This window comes from Mchenga conophoros, linkage group LG7, assembly GCF_057382185.1.
Source record: "Mchenga conophoros isolate Kocher_MC1m ecotype Shallow Benthic linkage group LG7, M_conophoros_male_GT1.1, whole genome shotgun sequence".
NCBI classification, from domain to species: domain Eukaryota; kingdom Metazoa; phylum Chordata; class Actinopteri; order Cichliformes; family Cichlidae; genus Mchenga; species Mchenga conophoros.
The window spans coordinates 25,757,626-25,785,394 of record NC_140532.1 but is presented as its reverse complement, the minus strand read 5'-3'; the positions used below and the strand labels follow the sequence as shown (position 1 = coordinate 25,785,394).

Below are 27,769 nucleotides of genomic sequence, written 5' to 3'. Positions count from 1 at the left end.
GAGCTTGAGGCCTGAATTAGTGTAGGATGAGTGATTTACTCATGAGTTCAGAGCTGCTCTGTGTTCACAGGCTCACCTACACCTGTAGGTTCATCAGCCTGGCCTGTGGCAGGGCTACTCATCTGGCAACTCAGTTCAAACTAGGGGTGGGGGAAAAAATCGATACTGTGTAGTATCATGATATTTTGTTTGCTAATCATGTATCGATACAGGGACAGCAGAAATCGATATTTTGTCACAAAAAAGTTTTTGTGGACTGGAACATGCTCTGACTTCAGAGCATGTTGAAGCATGTTGATCCTTTTTCTGAGCAAGAATCCTGACACTGTCCAAATGTGTTTAACTTGTTTTTTGGCAGCAATAAACATGACAGTTTACTTATTTTAATTTAAGACATGTTTTATTTTAATTAAGTTTAAAACTTTTTTATTTAATGTAAAATTATATTTTGTTTTAATTTACTTTCAAATTCTTCAGTTGCTGAATGGGCTGCATAGTTTTCATAAATTGCATAGTTCAGAATAGCTATACCAGATGGTTGCATTCAGTTAAGTTGGACTAGACTGTAATACAAACCGTTCAGTTTGTCAACAATAAAACTGACTGAAATGAGAGAAAGACTGAGTGTGAGACTTTGATATTAGAGAAAATGAATATATATCACAAAATATTTTAAAAAATTGCAATAATATCGTATTGTGCGTTAAGTATTGTGATAATATCGTATCGTGGGATGTATGGTGATTCCCACCTCTAGTTCAAACACCAAAAAATTGTCCATAATTTTTATTTAACTGGTTAATGCTGCACACCACTACAAATCATGTAAAAATATCAAAGAGTAAACTGCGCGCTCTTCTTTATGGTGTACGCAAGGTTTACAAGCAAACTCTGGTATGCAAATAGCGGATTTTAGAAGTCAAAATGGGTTGAGTTCATAAATGCATTTACTTGTTCCGTTTCACACCCATTTACCAGCAACGTCAGGCATCATATACTCCCATTGGCAGTTATTTTATCCTTTGCCACAAAGCTGAGCAAACTTTAAGCCAGGACCCGTCCAGTCTCGCGAGACAAGGAGTGGCAGCTGTGCTGGCAGATTTTCAGCTACTTTTGAATGGTAAAATTTATGAGGGGGTTGATGTTATTTGAGTTACTTATTTAGCACTTTCAACTAGAAAAAAAATCTGATTTTCCTAAATCTTAGCCTGACAAATAACCTTCATACAACAGACTTAAAAACAAATAATGTCCACAAAGCCAACCATTTTTCAAACCATAACACTAAACAAATGAGTAAAATTACTCTGGAAACTAAGTGAACCCAAACTGGATTGAAAATAATATTTTAAAACAAAATAAAGCCTATCAACAAATGCAGCATCACCTCTAAAAAGAACAATAAAAGTCAAGAGGAGATGTTCCTAAAAGTGATTACTGCCTTTACTTTTCTACATAAACTAAATGCATTTAAATAGTTGGTTGTTTTTATTTCCTACAAATGAAAGAACAGGCCTGCAGCTTTGTGATGAGTTCATAATGACAGCTGCATACAGCTACTCTTGTTAGTCATCCTCAGTCTGCTCTGACAGGAGGAGGATTCACCGACAAAGAAGCAACACAGAGGCCACCAGCCGGCTGCCAACAGTCAGCTGCACCGGGACAACAGCTGATCCCTGCCAAATGTAGGAATTGCCATCCCATCTAGACAACAGCCTTCCTATTGCTCAGAGCATCACTGAAAACCCCAAACATGAACCACCTAATACCAGCTCACCGCTGAACCATAAACAGAGTGTGGCAGAAGTGCATTGGAGACATGACTGCTGGGGTGGGAGGATGCTCAGTATTCACACAGTATAATATAGGTACTGACTGGCCCCCCTCATAAGCCATTGTGATTTACTGAAGTATGACTGAGCCAAACACTGTATCCTATAGGGGCTTTTATCAAGTTAGGAGCCGTTTTTGAGTGCTGAGCACATGAAGTGTGTTGACAACAATCGCAATGAAAGAACACAGTTTATAAAAATCACTTAAAACTACACTCCAGTAGTGAGTCATGGGCTCTCTGTGGACATGCAGGGAAAGACTGGACGCATCCACTCCTGCCAACTCACATAAAGATTCTTTTCCACAACCAAAATCTAAATTAAATAAAAAATAACAGTAACAATCATTTTTCACTACACATTGTATAACCTGATACCAGACACTGAATTGCTGACTTGCTCTAGTTATTATTTTTAAATTAACAATGAATCAAATGGCCATTCGTCACAAAAAAGTAAAATAATTTTTAGATTCTTTAGTTCTCCGAGCTTTATGAAGCTTTTTAAGTCCCTTTTAGCCCAATTTTGGTATAAAGTGATATCTGTCTCAAAAAAGCTGCAATTGAACTAAAATGATCTACTCAAGAACAAACAGCAATCTGATGATTAAAGTGAACCATCTAGCAGCTCCGTTCAGTATTTTAAGACTTAAAACATATTTTTATTCATTGGCATTTGAGTCTGTCTGATTTGCCTTTATCAGTTTAGCACCTACTACAATGCATTTGATTTCTTTCTTATCATTTCACTCATTTATTTTTATCCATTCTGTCCATATCCATATCTATCCAGCCTGATCCCATCTGCCGGTGGATCACTGACTTCCTGACGGACAGGAAGCAGCACGTGAGGCTGGGGAAGAATGTCTCGGACTCCCGGACCATCAGCACCGGCTCCCCTCAGGGCTGTGTTCTTTCTCCTCTGCTCTTCTCCCTGTACACCAACTGCTGCACCTCCACCCACCAGTCTGTCAAGCTAATCAAGTTCGCAGATGACACCACCGTCATTGGGCTCATCTCTGACGGGGATGAGTCTGCCTACAGGAGGGAGGTTGAATGTCTGGTGTCCTGGTGCAGCCACAACAACCTGGTGCTGAATGCCCAGAAGACAGTGGAGATTATTGTGGACTTCAGGAAGCACACAGCCCCACTCCCCCCCATCATCCTGACTGACACCCCCATCACCTCTGTGGACTCATTCCGCTTCCTGGGTACCACCATCACCCAGGACCTGAAGTGGGAGCCCACCATCACCTCCGTCATCAAGAAAGCCCAGCAGAGGATGTACTTCCTGAGGCAGCTGAAGAAATTCAACCTGCCAACACGGACGATGATGCAGTTCTACACTGCAATCATTGAGTCCATCCTCACCTCCTCCATCACCGTGTGGTACGCTGGAGCCACTATCAGGGACAAACAGAGACTGTAGCGTGTTGTGCGCTCTGCTGAGAAGGTGATTGGCTGCAGACTCCCATCTCTGCAGGACCTGTACACCTCCAGGACACTGCGGCGTGCAGCCCGGATCTCAGCTGACCCTTCTCACCCTGGACACAGTCTGTTTGACCTGCTCCCCTCAGGCAGGAGGCTCCGGTCCATTCGCACCAGAACCTCTCCCCATAAGAACAGTTTCTTCCCCTCTGCTGTTGGACACATGAACAATAACCACATGACTGTCCCCGCCACTCACACATGACCCTACGCTGTGTCACTGCATCATTTCATGTCTGGCACTGATCACCACCTGCACTCATGTATATATCCTTCTACGTAGCACTCTTAATTCTTATTCTCATGTATATATCTCATGTATATCTCATGCACATATCTTTCTTTCTACATAGCACTTTAATTCTTATTGTTTGCACTGAAGCACCGCAGCAAATTCCTAATGTTGTAAACCTCAACATCTGGCAATAAACCCATTCTGATTCTGATTCTGATTCTGATTCTTTTGTATAGCACTTCGGTCAGTGAGTTGCGTTTAAATGTGCTTTATAAAAAACAAATTTGAGCATCTGTGTATAGAAATGAATACTATATTAAAAGTGCCAAGCCTCAGCTTTAATTTATGTAGCTTCAAATCACTATTTAAACAGCAGTGTGGCTCATCCAAACCATTTTGAAACAGACACACTCACTGCATGCACAGGTTATTGAGCTGGTAAATAACCTGGCATGAGACAGGTCAAGGACATCAAGGTCAATAGACAGAAGTATTTCTGGATGGAGGCTAGCAGGTTCAAAAGCAGCAGACCAACCTACGCTTAGGTGGCTATACCAGGGTATCTAAAAATCTCAACAATATGATTTACAATATAGAGAAGCCCTTTTAATTCATTTCATATTAAACATATACAGTGATACTCTATATTAAAGCAAAATAATGTTGGAAAGCTATGTGCTGGGAGCATATAGACAATACAGCAGTAGAAGCAGTTTTCCTTTCCTCTTTTTTAAAGAAAAACACAGACACACAGTCACACTATGTTGTCTTTTTAGAAAGATAACAATGATTCCATTAATGTTATCTTCATTTGACTTTTCTGATATCTTTTTGGGCCTGCTCCTTATGTCTGTGGGGGAGACAAGCTAATTATACAGAGGAAGCCAAAGCCAAAATGCCCTGAACTATACATACACTTGACAAAGTCCCTAAAATTTTATATACACATAATTTTTAGTTTTGTTGGTTTTAATACTTAAAATTGTTAATTTCTTCACTTTCATCAAGCTGCAGCCACATGAAAGTAAAATGTCCTCACTGTCTCATAAGCATGTCCAGCAGCAGGTCACAAGACACACACACCATGCAAATTATGGCACAGCGAGTGGTCACCACTTAAAAAGCCTTGGGGAACTTGACTTTTCCTCCCATCAGGTGGGTAAAAAAGGATGAGTGAGCTCTTTTGCTCTTTCACAAATATTTAGTGATAAGACCAGGTAAAATGGGAACAGTTATTCATTGTTTGCTACAAAATTTAGATTCATTGTGGTAAAGAGGGGAAAGGGACAGTCACATATATGTGCAAGTTCATATAGGCGCACTCCTGCTTTTGTAAATACATTATCAAATTATCAAAGTTTCTTCTTTGAGAATGTTTTATTATTAGGGACTACCACTAACTACTAAACTGCCTAGTCACTATTCACTTTACTCTCTGGTGGCTGCAATGAAGAAAAGCGAGCATGTTATTATTCTGAAGCTTGCCCTGTGCTTTATGAAAAATATTATTCTGCTGAAAACAAGACATTATAATGCTGTAGATGTTAATGAAAATTCCATATCTAACCTAAAGGCCTAGGTCAGTGACTCAGAGTTTTATAGTCCATGTAATTTTAAACAGTTTGGACCACTCTCTCATAAGTCATCAGTTCTTTTTCTTAAAATGTAGGGACAATGTAAAATTAACAAAATACAAGGTAAGTACTCAATTGTAATTAAATAAGTATAGAATTTCTTATAGGCTGTGTTTACATTTGTAATTCCATCAACAGTTGTTCAAATCAGAAATAAAATCAGAGAATAATTACCCATCTCAAAAGTAAATAACCAATACAATAAATGTGCATCATAAGGCACTTACAATGTAAGCATTGTCTGTTAATAGCCAACCCATGCTTCTGTAAAAGTAATCAACTTCAAATTTTCCCCAATGTGAAACTTCTGCCAAAGGGAGTCAAATCCGATAGATGGCTGAAGTTAGGAAGATGCTGCCTGCCACACACCTGGTGGAATGTTTTGTAAGCAATAGTGCATTAGTTAATAAAATGCTAATAACAGAAACAGTCCGTATCCTGGAGAAGAGAAATGTCTTCCAACTGAACAGTCATATGTCATAAGTCAATACAACAGTAACAACCACTCAAAACACAGTAAATCAAGTGCATCTTAAAGTGTCCATGAAACACTACATGTATTAAGGCTAATTTACACTATGAACCCCTACTCTAAAAATACTCTCATCAATTTAACACTGTCCATGAAGCTAGGATTTAAAAAAGGGTTAAATGTAACATTTTTAGAGCATCTGTAGCACCAGTTTGTGCCAGTATTGAATGTGACATCACTCGGTTGGTTGTTTGCTGCTAATATACTTAGTTTATCTTAACTAACTTGTGACAGAACAATCAACTCAGTGAAAAAGACAGAAACAAACCCCAAAAATTAACCCCCCAAAAAGGGGGACAGTGTTGAACTTCAGCTTGTGGGTCCTGTGAACCACTAGCGCACAACTCGCTCAAACAGCTCTTGTCCACAGTCCTCATTTAAAATGTCTATAAACAAATATATACAATATAAACAAACCCAAATATTGTGGTTAACAGGTAGATTCTCCCCTTTCAATGCAGCTAGCCAACAATGAAGAACCACTTACTGCTAAAGAGACAGAATAAGCAGACAGTATATTCTTGGTTTTTAATTTAACAGTCATCGCTGCTGCCAGGAGCAGCAGAAAAGGTAACCTCTAAAGAGAGCTTCTTAATTAGAGCTTCTTTGTTTCCACTGAGTCATCAGTTCTTGTACAAGTTAGTAGTATTAATTTTGACAGCTAATGTTAATTTAGTTTTAATGATAGTCTTTTGACTAAAGTGTCATTTGGTTTTAGTCATAATTTAACCATCTAAATTATTTTAGTATTTCTTAACTAAATATCATAAAGCTACAGTAGTAGCTACAGTAAAATATAACAGTTTAAAGTCTGTTGTGTCTTTACCAGTGAGAGTTGCTCCAAAAGGTTTAAAAAGTGTCATATTTTCTTTTTGGGTTTTTTTTTAAACACACCACATTCGAATTGTGTACATATGTTTACTCTTCTCTTCCTCCCAAACATTCAAATTCTGTCACGTTTTCATGACAAACAAGGAGCAAAGGAGCATAGCTTTCCTCTCTACAAGAAACAAATGCAATTTTTGCACCTTTACTTCAAGAATGCCAGTACGCATAGGCTATTTTTCAATATGCATGATGAGAGGAGCACAACATTTGCAAAAATATATAATTCACTTAAATTATGGCTAATAATCAATGTTTGGTTTATGTCAGTGTTTCATTTTTCCCTGAGCGAAATCTGTTTGCCTGAGCTTAAAGTTAAGATTCATAACTGAGTATTTTATTTAATTTTTATGTCTCCGTGGAGAACTGTCAGTATATTTGCAAATTTATTCTTTGGAAAAGACCAAATTACATCTTTTTAATATTTAGTCAACTTTATTGTTAATACCTACTGTTTAATGTAAGTTTTGAGAGTCTAGGAATAATAGTATAAGATATAAAGTAATTGTAACATTTGATCTGTTTCTTTTCTGTTCAATACATAGTGTGAGCTATGTATACAGGTCAAATGTGTTATTGAGAGAGATGAAGTTTATCCTTCAGTCCTGTAGGGACTCTTAATGCTTAACTGTATGAAGTTTGTTAGACACTATGAAGCAGATCATAGATGATATAAAAGAGCATATAATTCTATGGATGTTAGAAGGCAAATTATAATAATAAAATAATGGTTATGAATAAGACTAAGAATAGGTGGAGGTGTATAAGATTATAATTACATGTATGTTACACAAATATGTATGTTACTTGAAAATGAATATTGATTATTCAATATTTATTTCAGTATAGTGGCATAAAGTTCATTACCATCTTCTAAGATCACACCAATGTAAATAATGAGTCTTTACTGAACTCTTTCCCAATAATTTCACATGGATGGCTGTTTTATAGCCAAGCATTTTGCCAAAGTGATTAAAAACACTTTCCTAAATAAACTGTTTTTAAAGAAATCTAGTGATTAGGCGTATCAGAGGAATTTCTGTAAGTATCGATCACAATAAAATTAAGGGGGTGGCAGTAAAAACACACTGTGAGCTGAGCAGAGCTGTGACGTCATCAAGTACTCCCCGCTTCCAGTTGTAAAGTTTGTGTAGAGTCCTCGGAAGTCTGGACTTCCAAGTGAACTTACCAAGTACAAACTTGCCTACTTGGGTATTGACAACGGGCTGTTGTACTGTAATATTATCTTCCGTTCAACTAATGTCACAGGGAATTAAGTTGTTAACGAGGTCGTTAGCTAGCAAACACTACCACAAAGACTAGCAGCTTTGCTAGCATCCAGTTTAACGTGAACCCATAACCAGTTTAACACGAACTCATAACCCATTTAGCACTTATTTAAGGAAAATTAAAGACTTCTTATTGACCCTGCAACCTGATGGATTAAGGTAGAAAACAAGGAAAAGCGAGAAATAAGTTCTGTTTTTCAAATAACCCCAAACCAAACTCCACTCAGAAATGCTTCAATTTAAATTTTGCTGATCTGGACAACAACGCAATGAAACAGAAGATACTATACATATATTTTTTATAAATATATACCTCGTACTGGGAATTTCGGATAATATTAGACACATAATGCTGCACGTTTATGGCTTAAACTTTGAGAAGTTGTGGACACGCGGAAGACAAAGAGGATCTAAATAAACTTGCTTTTCTTTACGTAAATAATACTACTAATTTAGATGTCGGTCGAACTCCAGAATGCAGTCTGCTTGTTATTAAAACATCTGGGCATGTGCTGTGTATGATGTAAGGCAAGGCGAGTTTATTTGTATAGCACAATTCAACAACAAGGTGATTCGCAACACACGCTTTTTCATAAGTACAACGACGTCAAACGCCCATCGAACAAACTATCTGCAAACTAATTAAAGTTAATAAAAGAAAATCCGAAAACGAATCTGAAGTAGTCATTATAATGAAAGAGCATAATACACGCTGTCAATAAACGTGAAAAACCTACCACAGCAGTTTTCCCTCGCTTGCTTTCGAATTGACAGGCTGATTCTGCTACGCGCATGCGTAGAAAATAACCCAGGGCACTGCATAAACATGATCAAAGACGTAATGCTTGAAAAAATAAGAAAAGTCAAAATCAAAGTCAGTCTTGAAAAAAAAGAAAATCAAAAATCAAATTGTGTTTAAACTTCAAATCAAATCAAATCACTTTTATTGTCACATCACATGTGCAGGCACACTGGCACAGCACATGCGAGTGAAATTCTTGTGTGCGAGCCCCACAAGCAACAGAGATGTGCAAACACAACAACACAAACGAGCAAAATACAAGAATGGCCAACCTGAAACTAATAAATATATGTACAATATATAATAGTGTATGCATTTCTGGATGTGTATACTAAATATTTTCCTACGTGTGTGTGTGTGTGTGTGTGTGTGTGTGTGTGTGTGTGTGTGTATACACATTTTTACAAATTAAATAGTAAAAAAAAAAAAAATAAATAATAATAATAATAATAATAATAATAATAATAAAATATATAAAATATACAGAGTTGAATATGTGCAAAACAAGTGGCATTTATATACAGTATGGAGTGCATAATGTTAAAGTTCCAGTAGTGAAGCTGAGGTGTCTATGACGTGTTCAGCAGTCTGATGGCCTGATGGAAAAAGCTGTCTCTCAGTCTGCTGGTACGGGACCGGATGCTGCAGAACCTCCTTCCTGATGGAAGCAGCCTGAACAGTTTATGGCTGGGGTGACTGGAGTCCTTGATGATCCTCCCCGCTTTCCTCAGGCAGCGCTTCCTGTAGATGTCTTGGAGGGAGGGAAGCTCACCTCCAATTATCCGTTCAGAGCACCGCACTACTCGCTGGAGAGCTTTGCAGTTGTAGGCGGTGCTGTTGCCATACCAGGTGGTGATGCATCCAGTGAGGATGCTCTCAATGGCACAGTGATAGAAGGTCCTGAGGATGCGGGGGCTCATGCCGAATCTTTTCAGTCTCCTGAGAAAGAAGAGGCGCTGCTGCGCCTTCTTCACTGTTTTGTTTGTGTGTACTGACCACGTAAGATCCTCAGCCAGATGTACACCAAGGAACCGGAAGCTGCTCACTCTCTCCACAGCAGCGCCGTTGATGGTGATGGGGGTGTGTACTTCTCTGCACCTCCGGAAGTCCACTATCAACTCCTTTGTCTTTGCGACGTTGAGGGTGAGATGGTTGTCTTGACACCAGTGGGTCAGGGCGCTGACCTCCTCCCTGTAAGCCGTCTCATCACCGTTGGTGATAAGACCCACCACTGTAGTGTCGTCCGCAAACTTCACAATGATGTTGGAGCTGTTAGTGGCTGTGCAGTCGTAGGTGTAGAGTGAGTACAGGAGAGGGCTCAGTACACACCCCTGTGGAGCACCAGTGTTCAGTGTGATGGGGGATGAGGTGATGCTGCCCAGTCTGACCACCTGGCGTCTGTCAGACAGGAAGCTAAGGATCCAGCTGCAGAGGGAGCTGCTCAGTCCTAGATCCTGCAGTTTCCTGTCCAGCTTCGAGGGAACGATGGTATTGAATGCTGAGCTGTAATCTACAAACAGCATTCTCACATACGTGTCTCTCTTCTCCAGGTGTGACAGGGCAGTGTGTAGTGTCAGGGCTATGGCATCATCAGTGGACCTGTTGTGGCGGTATGCAAACTGTAGAGGGTCCAGTGAGTCGGGTAGTGCAGAGCAGATGAAGTCCCTGACCAGCTTCTCGAAGCATTTGCTTACGATGGGGGTCAGGGCTACAGGTCGCCAGTCGTTCAATGAGGAGATGGTGGAGGATTTGGGTACAGGGACGATGGTGGCCATTTTGAAGCAGGCTGGGACTACAGACAGAGAGGGGGAAAGGTTGAAGATGTGTGTGAACACTCCAGCCACACTCTCTTACAATTAAAATACAAGCTGCTTTCAACACTCAAATTTAAAATTAACAATTCAAATGACACTTTATTCCAATTTAAACATATCACAATCAAATATTTTCACGTTATGTGAAATTTAAGGGATACAAATAAGAAAAGGCAGGAATAAGTGAAGTGGAAGTTATAAAAGTAAGTTGAGCATTTGATTTTCCATCATCACACTCAAGTCACCTTCTCCACACATCCATTCTGCAGTTTCCTTACTTCAACTGTTTTGTATTTTGGCTTGGTCCTGTAGTATGATGTAAGTTCGACATATCTAGGGTATCTTTCCGATACATCCCAAAGTTAACATCCAGGTTTCTCCTGCATGTGTACATGAAAGGAAATGCAAAGTGAGCTCTATGGGTTATTGGTGCAAGAAGTAGGATAGAAGTAAAGCTCAAAAGATGGAGAAGGAGGTATGAGAACTGCAATAAGATGTGGAATAGAAGATTTGTCTTCTGAAAAATCTGATACTGAAGCAAATGACTATATTTCTTTCTGATAAGGGAAACAGAAAAATATTAGATGGTACTGAAAAACCCTCCTACTACATGCACTAAAAGGTCAATAATGTGTGCTGTTTTTCAGGTTTCTGTGTTAGCCAAAAATGTTATTAAGCTAACCTAAATCTAAGTGAGTAGTTCTGCTCGCTAAATCTGAACGAACTGCAACTGAAATTTTTTTAAAAGCAACAGTATCTTTGAGCTTCTTTGTTTTTGCCAGAAAATGTCTCCCGGCTTTGCAGAAACTTTATTTTGCAAAGCTATGTGTTCACAGCAAAGTGTTTGGACAGTTTAAGTGTTGCTTGTGGAACAACATTAATTAAATAGTAAATAGACTGTTTCCTATGTAGTTTTCCTACGCAAAACTTGTTTCATTCACCCATTCAAACACATTCATACAAACACTATGCCTTATTTTCTCTCTCCACTGAGATGCTTTCTATCAAGAATACTTGGCATGCAGACTGGAGCAGCCAGGGATAGAACCACCAACATTCCAACTAGTAGATGACCTCCTGATGCGCTACAGGCACTCGATAAATAATGATGTTAGGTAAATTTAAATAACTGTGATATTGAAACACAAACAAAGCCTTGTGTATGCATCTCAGCTCAGCTGTCCACCACAGGGTAACGGTAAGTAAAGCTCTATAACAGTTTTATTACTGTCAGTTCAACACTAAGAGGCAGTTTCTGGAACAGTTTGGTCCACAGCACCTACATTTAGTGTGAATACGTTTTTCTGTGTCATGATCCCTGAGTCTCACTTCCCTGCTTCTCTGTGTTGGTGTTTGTGCACATTGTACTTCGTTTTGGGTCTCTCTGTCTCTCTGTCTCCCTGTCAGCAGCTCACCTGTCAGTAATCAGCTGTCCTGACTCACCCGCTGTTCATCGTCTATTCGGCTGGCTACTCAAGGCTTGAACAAAGATTTAATCATTGCCAGTTCCTTGCATCAGCCAGTTCTCTCTGTGATTCCCAAACCTGTGAGCCCTTAGAAGCCTGCGATTCCCTGATCACCTCTCTTAGATCTCAAACATCTTACAGACACAGAAACAAAACCTAACAACTAGAAAAGGATGACTAAATGAGCAAGAAATAAAAAACGAAACCATGAAAAACCACTAAATCCCAGAATTCCAATAATCAAAACACATAGACTGGGCCTCCAGACCCAGCACCATGGCAGTAATGGTTTAAGCATGACACTTTAAAGGCCTGTGGCCCAGTAATGAGAACAGACTCATCATATTTGTAAATTAATATGATCAATCCTACCATTAATTCATGGTAGGACTTCTTTGAGCAGTCTTGTAGGAATGACGCCTAATAAACATGTTGAGATTTGGAGGAAGTAATTATTGAAGTTAACTGAGTAAATCAAATCAGTTAGAAAGGGTCTATGTAATAGCAGTACTCAAAGTAGCTGTACATAATGATATGTCTGTCAGATGGTTATAAATCATTTTTTCTCAAATAGTTAAAATTTTATTTGTAAAGAAATTCATGAACTCATTGCTGGTTAAGGTTCAAACCGATCTACTGGCAAATTGAAGGGGGGGGGGGTAATTTTTCCTGAGTGGTACACAAAAGTGAAGTTTTCACAAGAATGCATTATACATCAGTAATGCAGTCCTTTTAAAATGTGAAGAACCCCCGGAAGCTCAAGAGACACTGAGAAGAGAAATAGAAAAAATTCCAGAAAACTCTCTGCCCTGAACACAACCATCACCGACTGTTAAATGCAACAGTCCTCTGATTTATAATATTTTTTCAAAGCTTTACACATCCAAGGTTTGATATTTGAAAATATGTCCATTTCCTCCTTTGGGATTGACAGGTCCTCACACTTATTCTGTGACAGTCTGTTATTTCATTCAAGTCATAGCAAACATTTTAGAATAAGGCTCAGTCAATACAAGAAAAACACAAGTATCTCCTCTGACCACACACCAAGTGGACTTAAAACCATTGATTAAGCCCTTATTTTAAGTCCCTCCATCAGGGTAATAAGGCTGACATTCTTGTGCTTTGTTAAAAAACTGACATTTGACTGAAGACAGTCAGTTTTATTGCGTAAAGATTGTGCATTGGCATGGATGATTGTGACAGGAGGGATCCTCCAATGGCCTTGCAACTGAAGTCTCTGTCTCACTCCGTGTCTGCCCCTCTTCCATTGATTTAGTTCTCCAACACCTAAGAAATCATACCAAAAAATGTTGGTGGCTACAGTCACCATGTGCTCCATGTTTGACATTGTGGTCCCATAGGAACAAAAGGGACTCTATATCAGAGAAACAGAGGATATCTACCTCTCAAAAAGTGATAAATCAGTCAATTTTGTGTTTCCTTATGTTCATAAGGTTTCTGATATCACTCTCATCTTTATTATTGGTTTTCTGTGGTTTAATTATTTGTGGCACTAATCTTAGTTCCTTGGCTTATGAGTCCTCTTGGTGCTTTCTTTCTGTGCCCTTATTCTTGTCTGCCTTCCAGAGTCCATGGTAGTCTTTCTGTGTCAAGTTCATATGTTTGAGACCTTGTCTCTATTTGTTTTTTCATGTTTTATTTTGGTAATACGTTTCCTATATGTTTAGTGCCCAGTTTTACTTACAACAGTATTTAGTATTCCTTGCTCCTGTGAATTCTTCTTGGATTTGCGAGCAATGTTGGAGTAATTTTTTAACTAGAATATGCCCTTCAATAAATGTGTAGGACTGCTTTCTTACATTTATGCAATATCTCTAAATTAGAAACTGGAATGATGCTGGAAAAAGTAGCTCATGCATTTACTAGTCCTAGGCTTGACTGCTGTTCATTATTACCAGGTTGTAATTTAGGCTGACTGAGAGGCTTTCAGTTGATCCAGAATTCTGCAGTGGGAGTAATGACAGGGACAAGAAAGAGAGAGCATATTTCTCCCATATTCTTATGCCATTTCTTTATTGACTCCCTGTTAAATCCAGAACACCAGTTAGGACTATATCATCCTAATAGAGTACTTTGTTCTTGGACTACAGGCATACTCGTGGTTCATACAGTATATAACAATAGAATGGAAAGCAGATGCAGGAAAGGGATTGGACTCAAACCCGGGTCGCTGCATTTCAGCCATTTGGCAAGTCTTCACCTGCTTACTCAATAATATTGCTTAAATCAAGTTATTCCAGAATTCCTCTTGGCATCCAACTTGTGGGGTATATACTCCAAAATAATTCAACATCAATCCATCCAGTTTCAATCTGTCTAACTGTAACAATTCCAGCTCTTCATAAATCACAGACGCTCATAGAGCTTGGCTTTTCACGGTTTATTCTGCAGAAGACATAGAACACACTTAACATGTGTCTTCTGGTGGTACCCGCAATTGTAGCTCCCTCACATAACAATCTTTTCACTTCCAAAACACTCTTCATTAAAGATTACGCTTCCTATCTGCACCATGGCCTGAATCAACCTCTGATGCCCCTGGCTCTGCCTGGGTTTCCTGCCATTTCTCCCTGATTGTGTTTGTGTTGGTTCTTTCGCCTTTTGAATTAATCTTGTTGTTTTAACTTCTGATGCATTATCTTTTGTTACATTAAATCTTTTGTTTGCTCAACTTGTCAGTCTCTGTCTTGTTCTGCATTCCAGTCTACTTTAAACCACTCATAACATGCTTCTTATATAAGACTCTCTTTGCACAAATAGCATTCTCAAATGAAGGCACAACTTATATGGACCTAATATACTGCAGAGCAGTTTTGTACATAACTGTATCCTAAAATAAACTCCTCCATCAGCAGTGGCAGATATTCCATGTTGGGGTTAGCAAAAGGTTATCTGGACTGTCAATAAATTACACTTAAATACATTCAATGTTTTTTTTTTTTATTATGATGCTCAAGATGATGATGGCTATTGGCTTGGAGGATGTTAACTTAGGCCTCAGTAAACATGGTACATTGTACCATTGTTTATACATTGTAGTTTACTGTGTAGTCTCCAACTGGAGATTAAACGCTTATGAAGGGTCCTCATTAAAAACAAACAAACAAATCAACTGGAAATATTAAAGTCTGCTGCAGGTGGTATTCTCAGTTTATGCAGACAACAGGATTAGAAGAACAGTAAAATGCTGCATTTGTCCACAGCCATGCTGGCAGTGTGTATGCTCACATCATTCTTAGTTCATTCTCCTTTAGGGTGAATAAAACACATTCAACCTAGTTTGATGAAGGTTTTATTCTGTCCTTAGGAGGTTATTATTATTATTATTATTATTATTATTATTATTATTATTATTATTATTATTATTATTATTAATAATAATAATAATAATAATAATAATAATAATAAATTATTATTATTATTATTATTATTATTATTATTATTAATAATAATAATAATAATAATAATACATTTTATTTATAAAGCGCCTTTCAAGACACCAAAGGACACTGTACAATAAGATAAAACACATAATAAAACAATGACACAATAGTTGAATAAGTATAGTAAGTTGAATAAAATGAAGACATCAGTAAGACAACTTCACAGTGACAGTGGATGGGGTAAACAAAGTTCAGCCTCCTTATAGCATGGTGAATAAAGCTGTTCAACAGTGTCATGGAGCAAGCACTGAGCCTCCGATATCTCCTCCCTGAGGGCAGTAGGCTCAGGGTGAGGTGGTTGCCAGCATTGCTGATGGCTCTGCTGATGAGGCTGGTTTCATAAATGTCTATTAAGGAGGGCAGAGGGACACCGATAATCTTGCAGACTGAGCCTTCTTGGCCAGTGATGTTGTGTCGTTGGACCAGGAGAAGTTCTGAAAAATGTGCACTGCCAGGAACTGTGCTGCCCAACCAAAAGTGAGTTCTTTCTCCCCACTGTCACTATTGCTTCCTCCATTGCTGGGGGTTGACTGTTCTCTTTATCACATTGTAGGGACTTTATCTTTTAATACAGGGCATGTTGTTACAAGCGCTGTTGTGTAATGGTCAGAGGTGGCAAATGTACAGGCATTCTGTATGCAAGTACAGACACTAGAGTTGAAAAAATACTCCAGTAAAAGCACCTATTCAACCTTTTTACTCAAGTAAAAGTGAAAAAGTACAGGCTCTGAAATGTACTCAGAATAAGTAAGCAAAAAGTAAGTCTTTGATTTTCATTTCTTTGAGCTGTTTTTGTACAAAACTAAATGAACTATGCACTATATTAATGTAATAATATATACATTTTAATTGAGTTTACATTTTCATTCTAATCGGTCTACTTAGCTTGAATCACCTAAGTAGAAAAAAGGCAGACAAAAAAGGAAAACAAAATAGCTCTTATTTCTGTTGCCTACATTGTAGAGAGTGAATTTGATTCTAAACAGAAAATTAGTACAGTTAGAGGTTAATATGGAAGTCAGCAGTTGGCAGAACCCTGAAACAGGTTGTAGTGGCTCAGCATGTGCAAAAGAATCAATTTCTATTATGGGCTCCGGCAGATTTTCTTTGTGTACATGCTGTGATCAGCTGATCTGGACTACTGCTGCCCTACTGCTCTTTGTGAATTTAACAAGATGTAAGCAGGTGTTTTATGAGTTGTCCTGTTCCATCCGCTACACTGTCAGTACACTGTTCACGCTGCCTTTATACCAAATAGTATGAAGTGGAATTCAGTGAATGAATCTAAGCACCATCAGCTTAACTTCAAATTCATCTCTACTATATTTAATGTGATCCAACTCTGACCATGAGCACCACAGTCTCTGTGCACCAGTCCAACACAGTGCTTTATTTTAAATTCTTAACATTAATGCACCTAACCAGTTTATCATGCACTAGACTGCAGAGTATTTTCATGCAAATTTTAAATAACATACTTTACCTTAGTTTGTTTTGCAGCATGTTTTACAATATGAAAAAGCATATTGTCACACGCACACACCCAATATCTGATTTAAAATATGAGGACTTAAATGTAAACTTTAAATTTCAAGGTTTTTTTTATATCGCACTGAACAGTCTTTACCTTTGAAACTAACCTGTCTTCTTCCTCTCCTGTGCTGTCTTTCCTGCCTTTCTTCATCTCTGAGTGCAGTCTCATTCTCTCCCTGTGAAAAACAGCAGCTGCACCTTTAGGTGTGTGACAAACAGCACACACAGTTTGTGTTTGCTGGTGTTTGTTGAGCTGATAGAAATGTTGCATTTAGAATTATGCTACTTAGGAATTACCTGCTACTTAAAAAACATTATTCGCTTTATGCTTTCTCCGCTTTTGCAGCGCTAGCTAGATACTGAAGTATGGCAACTGCAACTTATGGAATTTCTGGTGTTGCATCCAAAAACTTTCAAAGTTTAGGTGTGGTAGAGAGTAAACTAGCAACAGTTTGCAGTATTATTACCTCCACTGAATAGTCAGTGTAGTGAAATTGTTCTGTCACACTCAGTAATGGTTTTCCGGCATTAATAGCAACCCATGCCTACGACTTGGAAAAGGGTATTTTTCTGACTTACTGTTGCTTGTGACAACCGTTTTAACAAAAGGCTTGATTTGAATATATCTAGACAACATGATGGAGTTCAGCTCTTCCATCTTAGCATGAAGTGAAGACAACATGTTAGATGACAGCAGGAGAGGACTGATGACTAATAACTGAACTAAAGGCTCCAGTGCAGCTCCAGGCTTCATCTGCACTGACAGATTCAGGACGGCAACTTCGCAGCATATCGTAATCTTCATTAGTAATACTCAGGAAAAAATAACAACAACAGGAACTGCATGTTTTATCTTTGGTATCGAAGGGTTCAGGTTGTGAATATTCACATTTCATAATCTGTTTTGTCAGGTATAAAAAGGTAAAGGTAATGCTATGAAAACATCATATTTGCCCTGATTATTATCAAACAGGTATCTTAGCAAAGAGATAATGTCTTCATATTTTAATATATTAAGTACTTTTATAGACAGTTTGGTGGATTTACAGTAGCCATATATAGTGACAGTTTGCAGCTTCGTATTGATAGTTGTCAGGGTGACAGTGTTAGTTGTCAACACGTTCTCATCCCAACGTGAAACATACCGACGAATGTGACAAACCGTCGGTATGTTCGGAGGCAAGAGTGCCAGTTGGAATGAATCTATACATGTAAATGTGTTTTACATTCTGATCCTGAATCACTTTGGAAAATTCTATGTGATAGGGTTAAGGTTATAAGTTTATGGTTAAAGTTACGGTTAAAGTCATGGTTATGGTCGCTTGCAAAGGGAGAAGAAGGTCCAGAAACAATAGTAAGAGATGTTATTCAGACTCACCTGAAACTATTAGAGGACACAATGAAAACCATCAGCTTCCGTTATAAACTTCACCATTAGCAACACTATCATAGATTCAGAAGGTTGATTTATAATACTTATACTAATATATAATATTTATATATTCAAAATATGAATTTATTTCTTGCCATGGATGAAATGTTGATAACCCCTCCTTTTTCATACCTTCTTCACTTCACTTTTTGATTGCTCTGGTACCACACTTATAATAGGAGGAAGTATCAGCTTAGCATTTAATCCATTGATAGGTCCAGTAAAGCACTGAGTCAGAGGTACTGGTAGTCTATAACCATTCTTAAACAGTACATGAAGCATTTTGGTTTTTACAATGCAACATTTTCAAGGATTGCAACTTCTTTTCATCAGTACACCTCTTACATTTTTGCTTATACTACTTTTTAGCAGCTTCATTATAACGGACATCCAAAATGCTCAGATTCATCCCATTACTATAATGTGATTATGCACCAGTGTCTCTCTTTGACAAATAAAAGGAAGTGGAGATTTAATACATCATTATTTAAAGAGCAAGATTTTCTTAACTATTTCAAAAACAAGTGAGTAACATACTTTGAAAACAGTGACCTGCCAAGAATGACATATGTGTTCTTTGGGAATGCAGAGTAAAATAGTATCTTATTGTTGAATTAAGAAAAAAAAACTCTTTAATATTAAAATTACAGCAAAAACATAATCAGAAGATGCCTATGCTGCCTCACCACGAGAACATATAATTAGGAACATAAGAAAACAAAAATGATAATTTAATGAAATAATTGATAAGATGGTGCAATTTCTAGTTGAAAGGCTGCCTTTGGAAAACTTTGAACATGGCAATAATTCCATGTCAACTTATTAATGGTAAATAAGGAATAGCTGTTTATTTAGATGGAGATAAAAGCATTTAACGGGTTAACTGGAAATTTATATAAGAAGTTCCACAGAAATTAGGTTTGGCTCATTCTTCATTGACTGGATAAAAATACTATACAGCTCTCCAAATGCATGTGTTATCACAAAGTCACTTGACCCAAACATCTCAAAATTCTTATAGAAAGACAAACCACCACAAAAAGGGTCGATTGTGGCTCAAGAGTTGGGAGTTCGCCTTGTAATCGGAAGGTTGCCGGTTTGAGCCCCGGCTCGGACAGTCTTGGTCGTTGTGTCCTTGGGCAAGACACTTCACCTACCGCTTACTGGTGTTGGCCAGAAGGGCCGATGGCGCGATATGGCAGCCTCGCTTCTGTCAGTCTTCCCCAGGGCAGCTGTGGCTACAACTGTAGCTGCCTCCACCAGTGTGTGAATTATGTGGATGACTGGGTGTGTAAAGCGCTTTGGGGTACCTAGGGAGGACTACTAAAAGTGCTATACAAATACAGACCATTTACCAAAAAAGTTTAAAAACTCCAAAAATATTGGTGGTCTGGAATGCCAAATTTTGTATCACTACTTCTTAGCTAAAAGATTACTGTATGTTTTAAAATGGATCAAATCAAGTTTGTTAGACAGTCCTTGGCTAGGCCTAAACCAAGCACTCTAAGTCAAAATGTTTGATCTGCCTGCCGGGGATCTTTCTGACCATTAAGATTCATAACTGTTTTAAAAACCTTATAAACACTTCCCTCAAGGCATGGTGGGAATTTTTAAACATAAAAAAAATTTACAAGGTGTCACCTGTGACGGCTGCCTCTGTGTTTTTTTATGTGCTCTTTTTTTTATTTGTTTGCTAGTTAACTTTGGGCTTTGCCATACAACGAGAACGTCTTGGACCAGATATGGGCTCATGAACATCAGGGCCACTGGTGGTTCAAGGCTTTTTCACAGCACTGTTTACAAGACTAAACATGTTTTTAAAAATTCCTGACCCGAATGAGTTACCTCTATTTTATAGTTATCTTAAACTTAATATTAAGGTGTGCTGGCTTCCGTAAGTCTTCTTCAACTTGTCCCAAAGGTTTTTTTTTTTGGAGAGTATTCAGTTCAATTTTATTTTATTTATCCACCATCAAATCACAACAACAGTTGCCCGAGGAAGACCCTATAATAATACTACAGAGAAAACCCCAACAATAATACGACCCCCTATAAGCAAGCGACAGTGGAAAAGAAACACTCCCTTTTAACAGGCAGAAACTTGGGCTCAGGAAGGGGTGGCCATCTGCCATAACTGGTTGGGGGGATGGGAGGAAGACAAGACCAAGATTGAAGAAAAAATAGTCAGTGCATCATGGGAATCTCTAGCAGCCAACGCCTAAATATAGTTCAGCCTTTTTTTCCTTTTTCTTTTCCTCTCTTCTCCTCCATTTATTGGCATGAACATATCTAATTTTTAGTTCCACTGACTTTTCTGAAAAAGACAAAAAACAAAACAAAACATGGGACTATATTTAGTAACTCAAATCCTTGTTTATGCATATGAACACAACAAGGTACTGAATGTGTCTTTTATTTGAAGGTGTAACACAAGCAAGTTGGTGTCATCCCACCATCCTACCTGTGATCCGCTGGTAAATTTCTGAACAATTAACAAATTATTTGCTGAACCTGTTTAGGTGTTACTCATCACACTTATCTGCCTGCAGCATATGTTATTCTTGGCTTCTGCCTCTTTCTGAATTCATTACTCAAAAAGCATTCATCCCATGTCAACCAGTATACCTGTATGCCCAGATACACTTCACTGTTTCCTTTCTATCCCTGCTCTATTTACACGGCCCACACTGCTTGTCTGATGAGGAAGGCCTTCAGCCAAGAAAGACTTAAAGTCTGTGCTGCTAAACATTCCTTAACATAGAAATATCATTAAAAAAAGATGTTTAAAGGTAAAGCATCAGTATAAGTTGTAAACTCAAGTTTATTGCCTGCTCTAATGAGTGGACCCACCAGCTGCAACAGGAGTATTAAGGTAACAAAATATTTACCCCCCTGAAAAACAACTCATACTAAGCAGAAAGCAGGAACTTATTAACTAATCATTTTGGCAGAAACACAGAAAACACATCAAGAGGGAAAACTCGATAAAACTCAATAAAGCCCCGCTTTCCCCTCCTGAGTCACTTGATGGTTTGCCAGAATTGTTTCGAGGCAGTTCGAAAGTCTTTTATCATGGCCTCACTATTTTTGCTTCCGCCACTGCCCAAGCCACATTCTGCTTAAGTGTCTAGAACATATGGCAGCACATCTGATGATACAATTACACAACTGATTATCGACCTATGGCCTAGGGTGTTTTGGTGCCATGTGCACTTATGGACACAAACATGTTTTTCATTATGGACAAACTGTGGTCTGCACAGAAGTCCAATAACAGAACAACTCAGGCAGGCTGTGCCTCTCATTCACGCCCCTCCAACTGTTGTTGCCCATGTGACCATTGAAATCTCAGTACAACATCAGAGTCTCCAGGTGGAGCACCCTTAAGCACCCCATCCAGGGTCTACAGCAAGGATGGATACTCTGAACGGTCGTTCAGTGCAAAAGTGCAGACGACAGTCAGGACCTGCTCCCTGACCCGAAGGCGCGGGGAACAAACCCACTAATCCACTGGGAATAACTCCAACATACAGACATAAACCTAAGGGGATACCCAGCCCAACGCCTCTCACCAAAGGCAACTGCAGACTGGGACAGTCTCGCCCCTCTCCAAGAAACTGGCTCCAGTGCTTAAGCCGTGGACACTTGTGGGCTTTCCAAGTAGGAAGAAAAAAGGATGCAGTATAAACTGTTAAAAAAAAACTGTGCTCCACTATATTGAAATAAACAGGCTATTACTGAAATATAATCAACAGACTTAACATATAAATAACATACAAGTGCTATATAAACTATGATGATAAACTAGATCTAAAGGACACTTTCCTTCTTTTCCAGTCTTATTCATGTACCTTGTTGGTTCTCTTCTAAAATCCAGAGATCTGTAATGTTCATAATGTCTAACAAGCCTTCTACATGTCTATGAAGGTTCTCAGTCATCCAGGTCATCGTTTCTTAGCTGCAACTATTTGAGCCAGAAACTTTCAAATGATTCATAAATCTTGTTGATTCCACTTCGAACACAAAAGCAATAAATTTACTCACAAATAGCTATGTCTTCATTCTGAGACTGTCCACAGATGCAAGTGGTAAAACAGGAACAAACAAAAAAAATCTGTTTAAAATGTGACTAAACGTTGGTCTGTTTAGTATGTAGAATTACTTGAAAAACAATTTAGACTGATATGACAGGTTTGTGCTGTGAAGTGAGATGACTGTTATTCTGTGACTGAAGGTTTGTGAGATGTTCTTATTAAGTGGAAACCACTAATAGTGGTATTTGTATGGAACGCCAGGACTGCCATAATGAATTAATTAAATACACCATTAAAAAAATAATTAAATGTGGCAATAATTAATTAAAACCGGAAATAAATATTTATGACACATGTAATTAATTAATTAATTATTGACATATTTAATTAATTAATGACACATTTAATTAATTATTTCTTTATTTCACATTTTAATTAATTATTGCACAGTTGACTCCTTCAGGTCTCACCATGAAATAATTTTATCTGTCAGCCTCACCCATCAAACTCAGGGGGCGGGGCTAACGCTGATCGAGTCAAAACCATTGCTTTGGCCTGGTGGCCATTGTTTCTAGCACACAACAACCAGCATGTGGAAGCTAACAGAACTGAGCTTTGAAAAACCCTGTTTGTGTGTCACCAAATACCGTTTTAATATTTTTTTAGCCGAGAATGTAGTGGTTTAATCTTCATGTGTCTGGTCTGTTTGTCAAGATACAGCCTCTTTGCAAAAGTGCTTCGATGATTTCGGAGATGTCTGCCCAGTCTCACGGCAAAGCGTGGATAGACCCGTTCGCCTCGCAAGCAATCGAGCTGTTATTACCACCGACAAAGCGCAGGCCCCGGTACACAGCTGTAATAACCCCCGTTGACACTGACTTCTTTTACTAAGATTATTTTTATCGAGGTTTTATTTCCTGATGTTCGTATGTGTCCTACGTGTTTCAGTCGCCAATTCTGAATTACAACTAACATTAAAAACATGTTTAAGGAGGAGAGAGAGCAAATAAATCTGTTTAACATCTGATCTTTGGGTTTTTGTTCAGTCATCAGTGTGACCTGCGTATAAACGCATAAAAGAGATAACGTTGGTGTTTCCGTCATGTAGTAACTGCTGGCTTTAACTGTACAAAGGTTGTTTGACACTATGAAACACATACAGACTTCATGATGTAATATTCCTAATCTTTTTATTGTGAATATTAATCCTGGGGGTAAACGGACCTGTACACCACAGAGCGAGGTCAGCATATCCACGATATCTTCAGCTCTATGAGTTAACACAGAGTGTCCCAGCTGACTAATCTAACGGTCATCTACGAATATGTCACGGGTCATATCAATATGATTTTACAGAAAATCATCCTTATTACTGCCAACTATTCCAGAGACGTGAAAATCTACAGCATAAAGAACAAAACATCCAGAAGTCTGCACGATGTGTTTCATAGTTTGTAACAAGCCTTTGACAGGTAAACATAACATGACCGAAAAAGAGAAAAAAAGAGAAAAAAAAATCACAAATTATATGTTAACTTCATTTATTTTTATTTAAGTAAACTCTAAATATTCTAACAGACAGCTGGTGCTTAGAATACAGTTGAATAACTATTAAAAAACAGATGATATAATATTTCTATCCAGGTTGCAGTCTTCATGATGAACACGCTGTTGCAAACTCTGCTCCTCTCGGTGGAAATGCGCCTTCTCTTCTCTTTCTTTAAAACATTTTAAAAGTCAGTTTACTCTCAAGATTCACTGTTAAATCCAAAACACACCAGATAAAGAAAAGCGAATAGTTCAGTCTAACACATGTGCCAGTGAACCATTAAAGGTCTGTAAAACTATGCAGTTCTGAAACGTAACTTTAACCTCAGCCAAACTGATTTGCTCAGTTGTAAATAAAACAGCGAAGTAAACGTGACCCGACAGACAGAACCTGAGTGAATGAAGTCCAGCGTTTAACCACTGAGAGCTAAAACTCAGCTGAGGTTTCAAAGCTGTGTGCCGGTGATTGGACATCAGCCGCTGATGAAGCTGTTCGCCTATAAAGTGCTCTGTAAGGAAACAAGCTCCAGCAGCTCTGCGCTCGGGAAAAATACTATATTTACTTATCTTGTGCAGAAAAATGTACATTTCAATTCCTTTAATTTTAAATATGTTTATATTGTCTATCCTGTAAAATAGTCAGATGTCTATTCATATTAATGTACAGAATTCACCTGCTTGCTGCTACTACTGCACATTCACCCAGTGTGTATATATATATATATATATATATATATATATATATATATATATATAAAATGTTCTTCCTCTACACCCCCCCCAATTTTTTTGCACATGTCGAGGAGCGTGTCAGGCTACATTTCACTGTGTGTTATACTTGTATAACTATGCATGTGACAAATAAAGAACCTTGAACCTTGAACCTTGAGAAATGCGCTGACATCTCTTTATATCGAGCACCGGCTGCACAGTTAAACTGTGACTATCACCAGGTAACGTGGGCGTGTTTCTTGAATTAGCAGCAGGTGTTAAACAACTGACAGATGAGGAGGAGGATGCATGCAGGTAAACTGAGGGTCTGTTGAGCTGATCGCTGGTTTCGTGAGAAAAATGTCAGTTCGTTCTTTATGTTGCAGAAGCACAGAGACACAAGACCAGGCGGAAAGAGACGATCGTTCTGTGAAAATGAGAATCTGCGAATGCAACATGTGGAAATCTCTGAAAACATCTGAGCACTTTTGCAAACATGTTCTATGTTGACAACCTGACCAGACATGTGAAGATTACGGCGCGACATTCGCGGCTAAAACACTGTTAAAAGTGTAGTTGGTGAAGGAAAAGGGGGTATTTTAAAACTACACCACCACCATTGTTGCCTGTGATTTGAAATGCATTCTGGGACACCTGGCTACACAAGCCAGTCTACACAAGCAATTGATTATCTAGGATCGACCTGTTTTGACTTATTTTGCACGGCAACCAATCAAATGTTAGAGAAGCTGCATGGGCAGTGTTAACCCCGCCCCCTGAGTTTGATGGGTGGGGCTGACAGATAAAATTAATTCAAGATGAGAGCCAGGCGCCAGGACTGCCAAAATGAAATAAATAAATATATCATTAAATAATTAATTAAATGTGTCATACCTATTTATTTAATTAATTAATTCCAATTTTAATTAATTATTGCCACATTTAATTAATTATTTAATGGTGTATTTAATTAATTCATTATGGCAGTCCTGGCATTTCATATATTTGCAGTTCAGTTCAATTTTATTTATATAGTGCCAAGTTAAAATAATTGTCACGGATCTGGGTCAGCATTTTCAGTTTCTTGTATTTTGGTATATTTCTGTATTATGGTTTATGTTCTGATTCTTTAGTTATCCTATTTTGAATATTATAATTCTATGTTTCAGATTTTCTGGTTAAGAGTTTAGTTCTTAGGTTTTGCTTTTGTGCCCTTGTGTTTAGTGTAGGTTTAGTTCAGTGTCAAGTCTGTGTCTTTGTGAATTGTTTCTTGTTTCCTGTTTTACTTTGAAGGTCCAGGTCCTATGTCAGTGTATTCAGTTTTGCGTCCCCCCGTCTCGTCAGGCTCATCAGGTCCAGCTGTGTCCCCCACCTGTGTGTAATCTACCTGTGTTCTTCAGTGTGTATTTAAGTCGTGTCAACTCGTGTGCTGGTCGCTGGTCCGTCTGTGTCTCTACCGTGTGTTCTCCCTGCTGTCCACCTTCACGTGCCTCTGCCCACCCTCCTTCATGTTCATGTTCATGTTTGCTGTTTAGTAGTTTAGTTTCTTCCAGTTTAGATTATCTTTAGTTCCATTTTGTCACATTCACCTTGTGTTTTATTTTGCAATAAACCTCCTTATCATCCCAGCGAGTGTCTGCTCTTGTTTCCTCATTTATTCCTCAATACGGCTTACCCCATTAGCCGTAACAATAATAGTCTTCTCAAGGTGCTTATTATTGAAAGGTAAAGACCAAACAATAATACTCAGAAACTTTGTCGACAGTGGGAAGGAAAAACTCCTTTCTGTCCTGATTTTCATTAAGAGAATATTATTGTAATGTAACACATAATATGATAATATTTAAATTCACCATTGTAGAAGTACTTTTGTGGGAATGGGAAGGACTGCAAATGAAAACTAAATGAAAATTTCTATCACAGTTGAAGGTCACTTGAAAGTATTTTTGCATCTTTTTATAACAAATGAAACAGCACATATATTATATTAATATCTTTGGTTCATTCATATTTTTCTTTTTCTTCTGTGTTTTCAATCAGTACTTGTGGATGTCACACAGTGGAAAATTGTGTTTTTATATTTTGTTTTGGATCAGACTGTGTTGGTACAGGGTGTCGATTTTATTTGCATGATTTTATTGTAATAGTGATATTGCATGTTTGTTTATTGATATTCCTATTGCATGATTTTATCTCTATATTTATAGTGTGTGTTTAGTGTTGATTGAACAATATGTTTTTTTATTATTCCACTGTGGATTAAGCGGACAATTTTAGACACCTGTGAGGTGGGGGCGTTCCCCGAGGTGGCCTATCAGCCACCAAACTGACTTAAGGGAGATGGTAAGCGCAGAGACAAAAAAAGAGAGAGACACACGAAAAGTGGAGAGCTGGAAAACAAAACGTGTGCAAGCCAGCATATGAACAGAAGGACCTCCGGCCTGACTGTGGGGCGCCACGAGACATTCGGCGATCGGCCAGCATAACCCGGCGATCCAGTCCCGACGGACAGAATAGCGACCGTGGGAGGCGACGCGTGAAATCCACAGTAGGGCAGGGGTACGCCTCTGCCTGCATCTGTGAGTATCGCTTTCCCACTGTTGGGCGCTAGGAGTAGCTTTGCCGGGGAAGGGTAACAGCGGCTGCGCTGACAACGTTGCTGGCCCGTGTCTGTTGTTTCAGGGCGGAGCTACGAGGGAGGCCGTGCGAGGAGGTGGAGAGTAGCTGGACTGCACGATTGCGCACAGTCAGGTGGAGATAGGAGCCTCCTCCCTGGTCTTCTGCTGTCGAGAGTCCACATCCCGGAAGAGGAGTTCCTCTCCTGTCTCTCTCAGCTCAGGAGAATTTGCCCGTGTGTTGCTGGACTGGGAGAATTAGGACCCTGGGGGGAGTTTTTAGTATAGGGAAAAACATTCATTTAGCTTTGTATTTTTAGCGTTTAATCATTCCTGCCGGCAGGGTTTTTAGCGGGTTGTAAACACTATTTTTTATTGTATACGGGGATTTTAGCTTGTATTTGGGGTTCAGATTGTGTTTTATCCTGAAAATAAATGGTGTGTTTGAAGCCA

At 38.6% G+C, this 27,769-nt stretch overlaps 1 protein-coding gene and 1 long non-coding RNA gene across 7 annotated transcripts in view; one reads left to right on the top strand and one right to left on the bottom strand.

Moving 5' to 3' along the window:
* The window catches only part of pot1 (protection of telomeres 1 homolog), a 59,496-nt gene extending 50,361 nt beyond the window's left edge, over window positions 1-9,135 (bottom strand). For all 6 annotated transcript variants that reach the window (XR_014893446.1, XM_085283111.1, XM_085283112.1 and 3 more), the window contains exon 1: window positions 8,632-9,135. Coding sequence is in view for 5 of the 6 variants with exons in the window: in XM_085283111.1 (XP_085139237.1) it covers window positions 8,632-8,688 (57 nt within the window). In the remaining variant the exon portion in view is untranslated. The remainder of the gene's footprint in view (window positions 1-8,631) is intronic.
* A 17,658-nt stretch (window positions 9,136-26,793) lies between these two features.
* Window positions 26,794-27,769, top strand: LOC146570215 (uncharacterized). The gene is made up of 2 exons (XR_014893197.1): window positions 26,794-27,280; window positions 27,384-27,769. It is a non-coding gene; the product is annotated as an uncharacterized LOC146570215 (long non-coding RNA).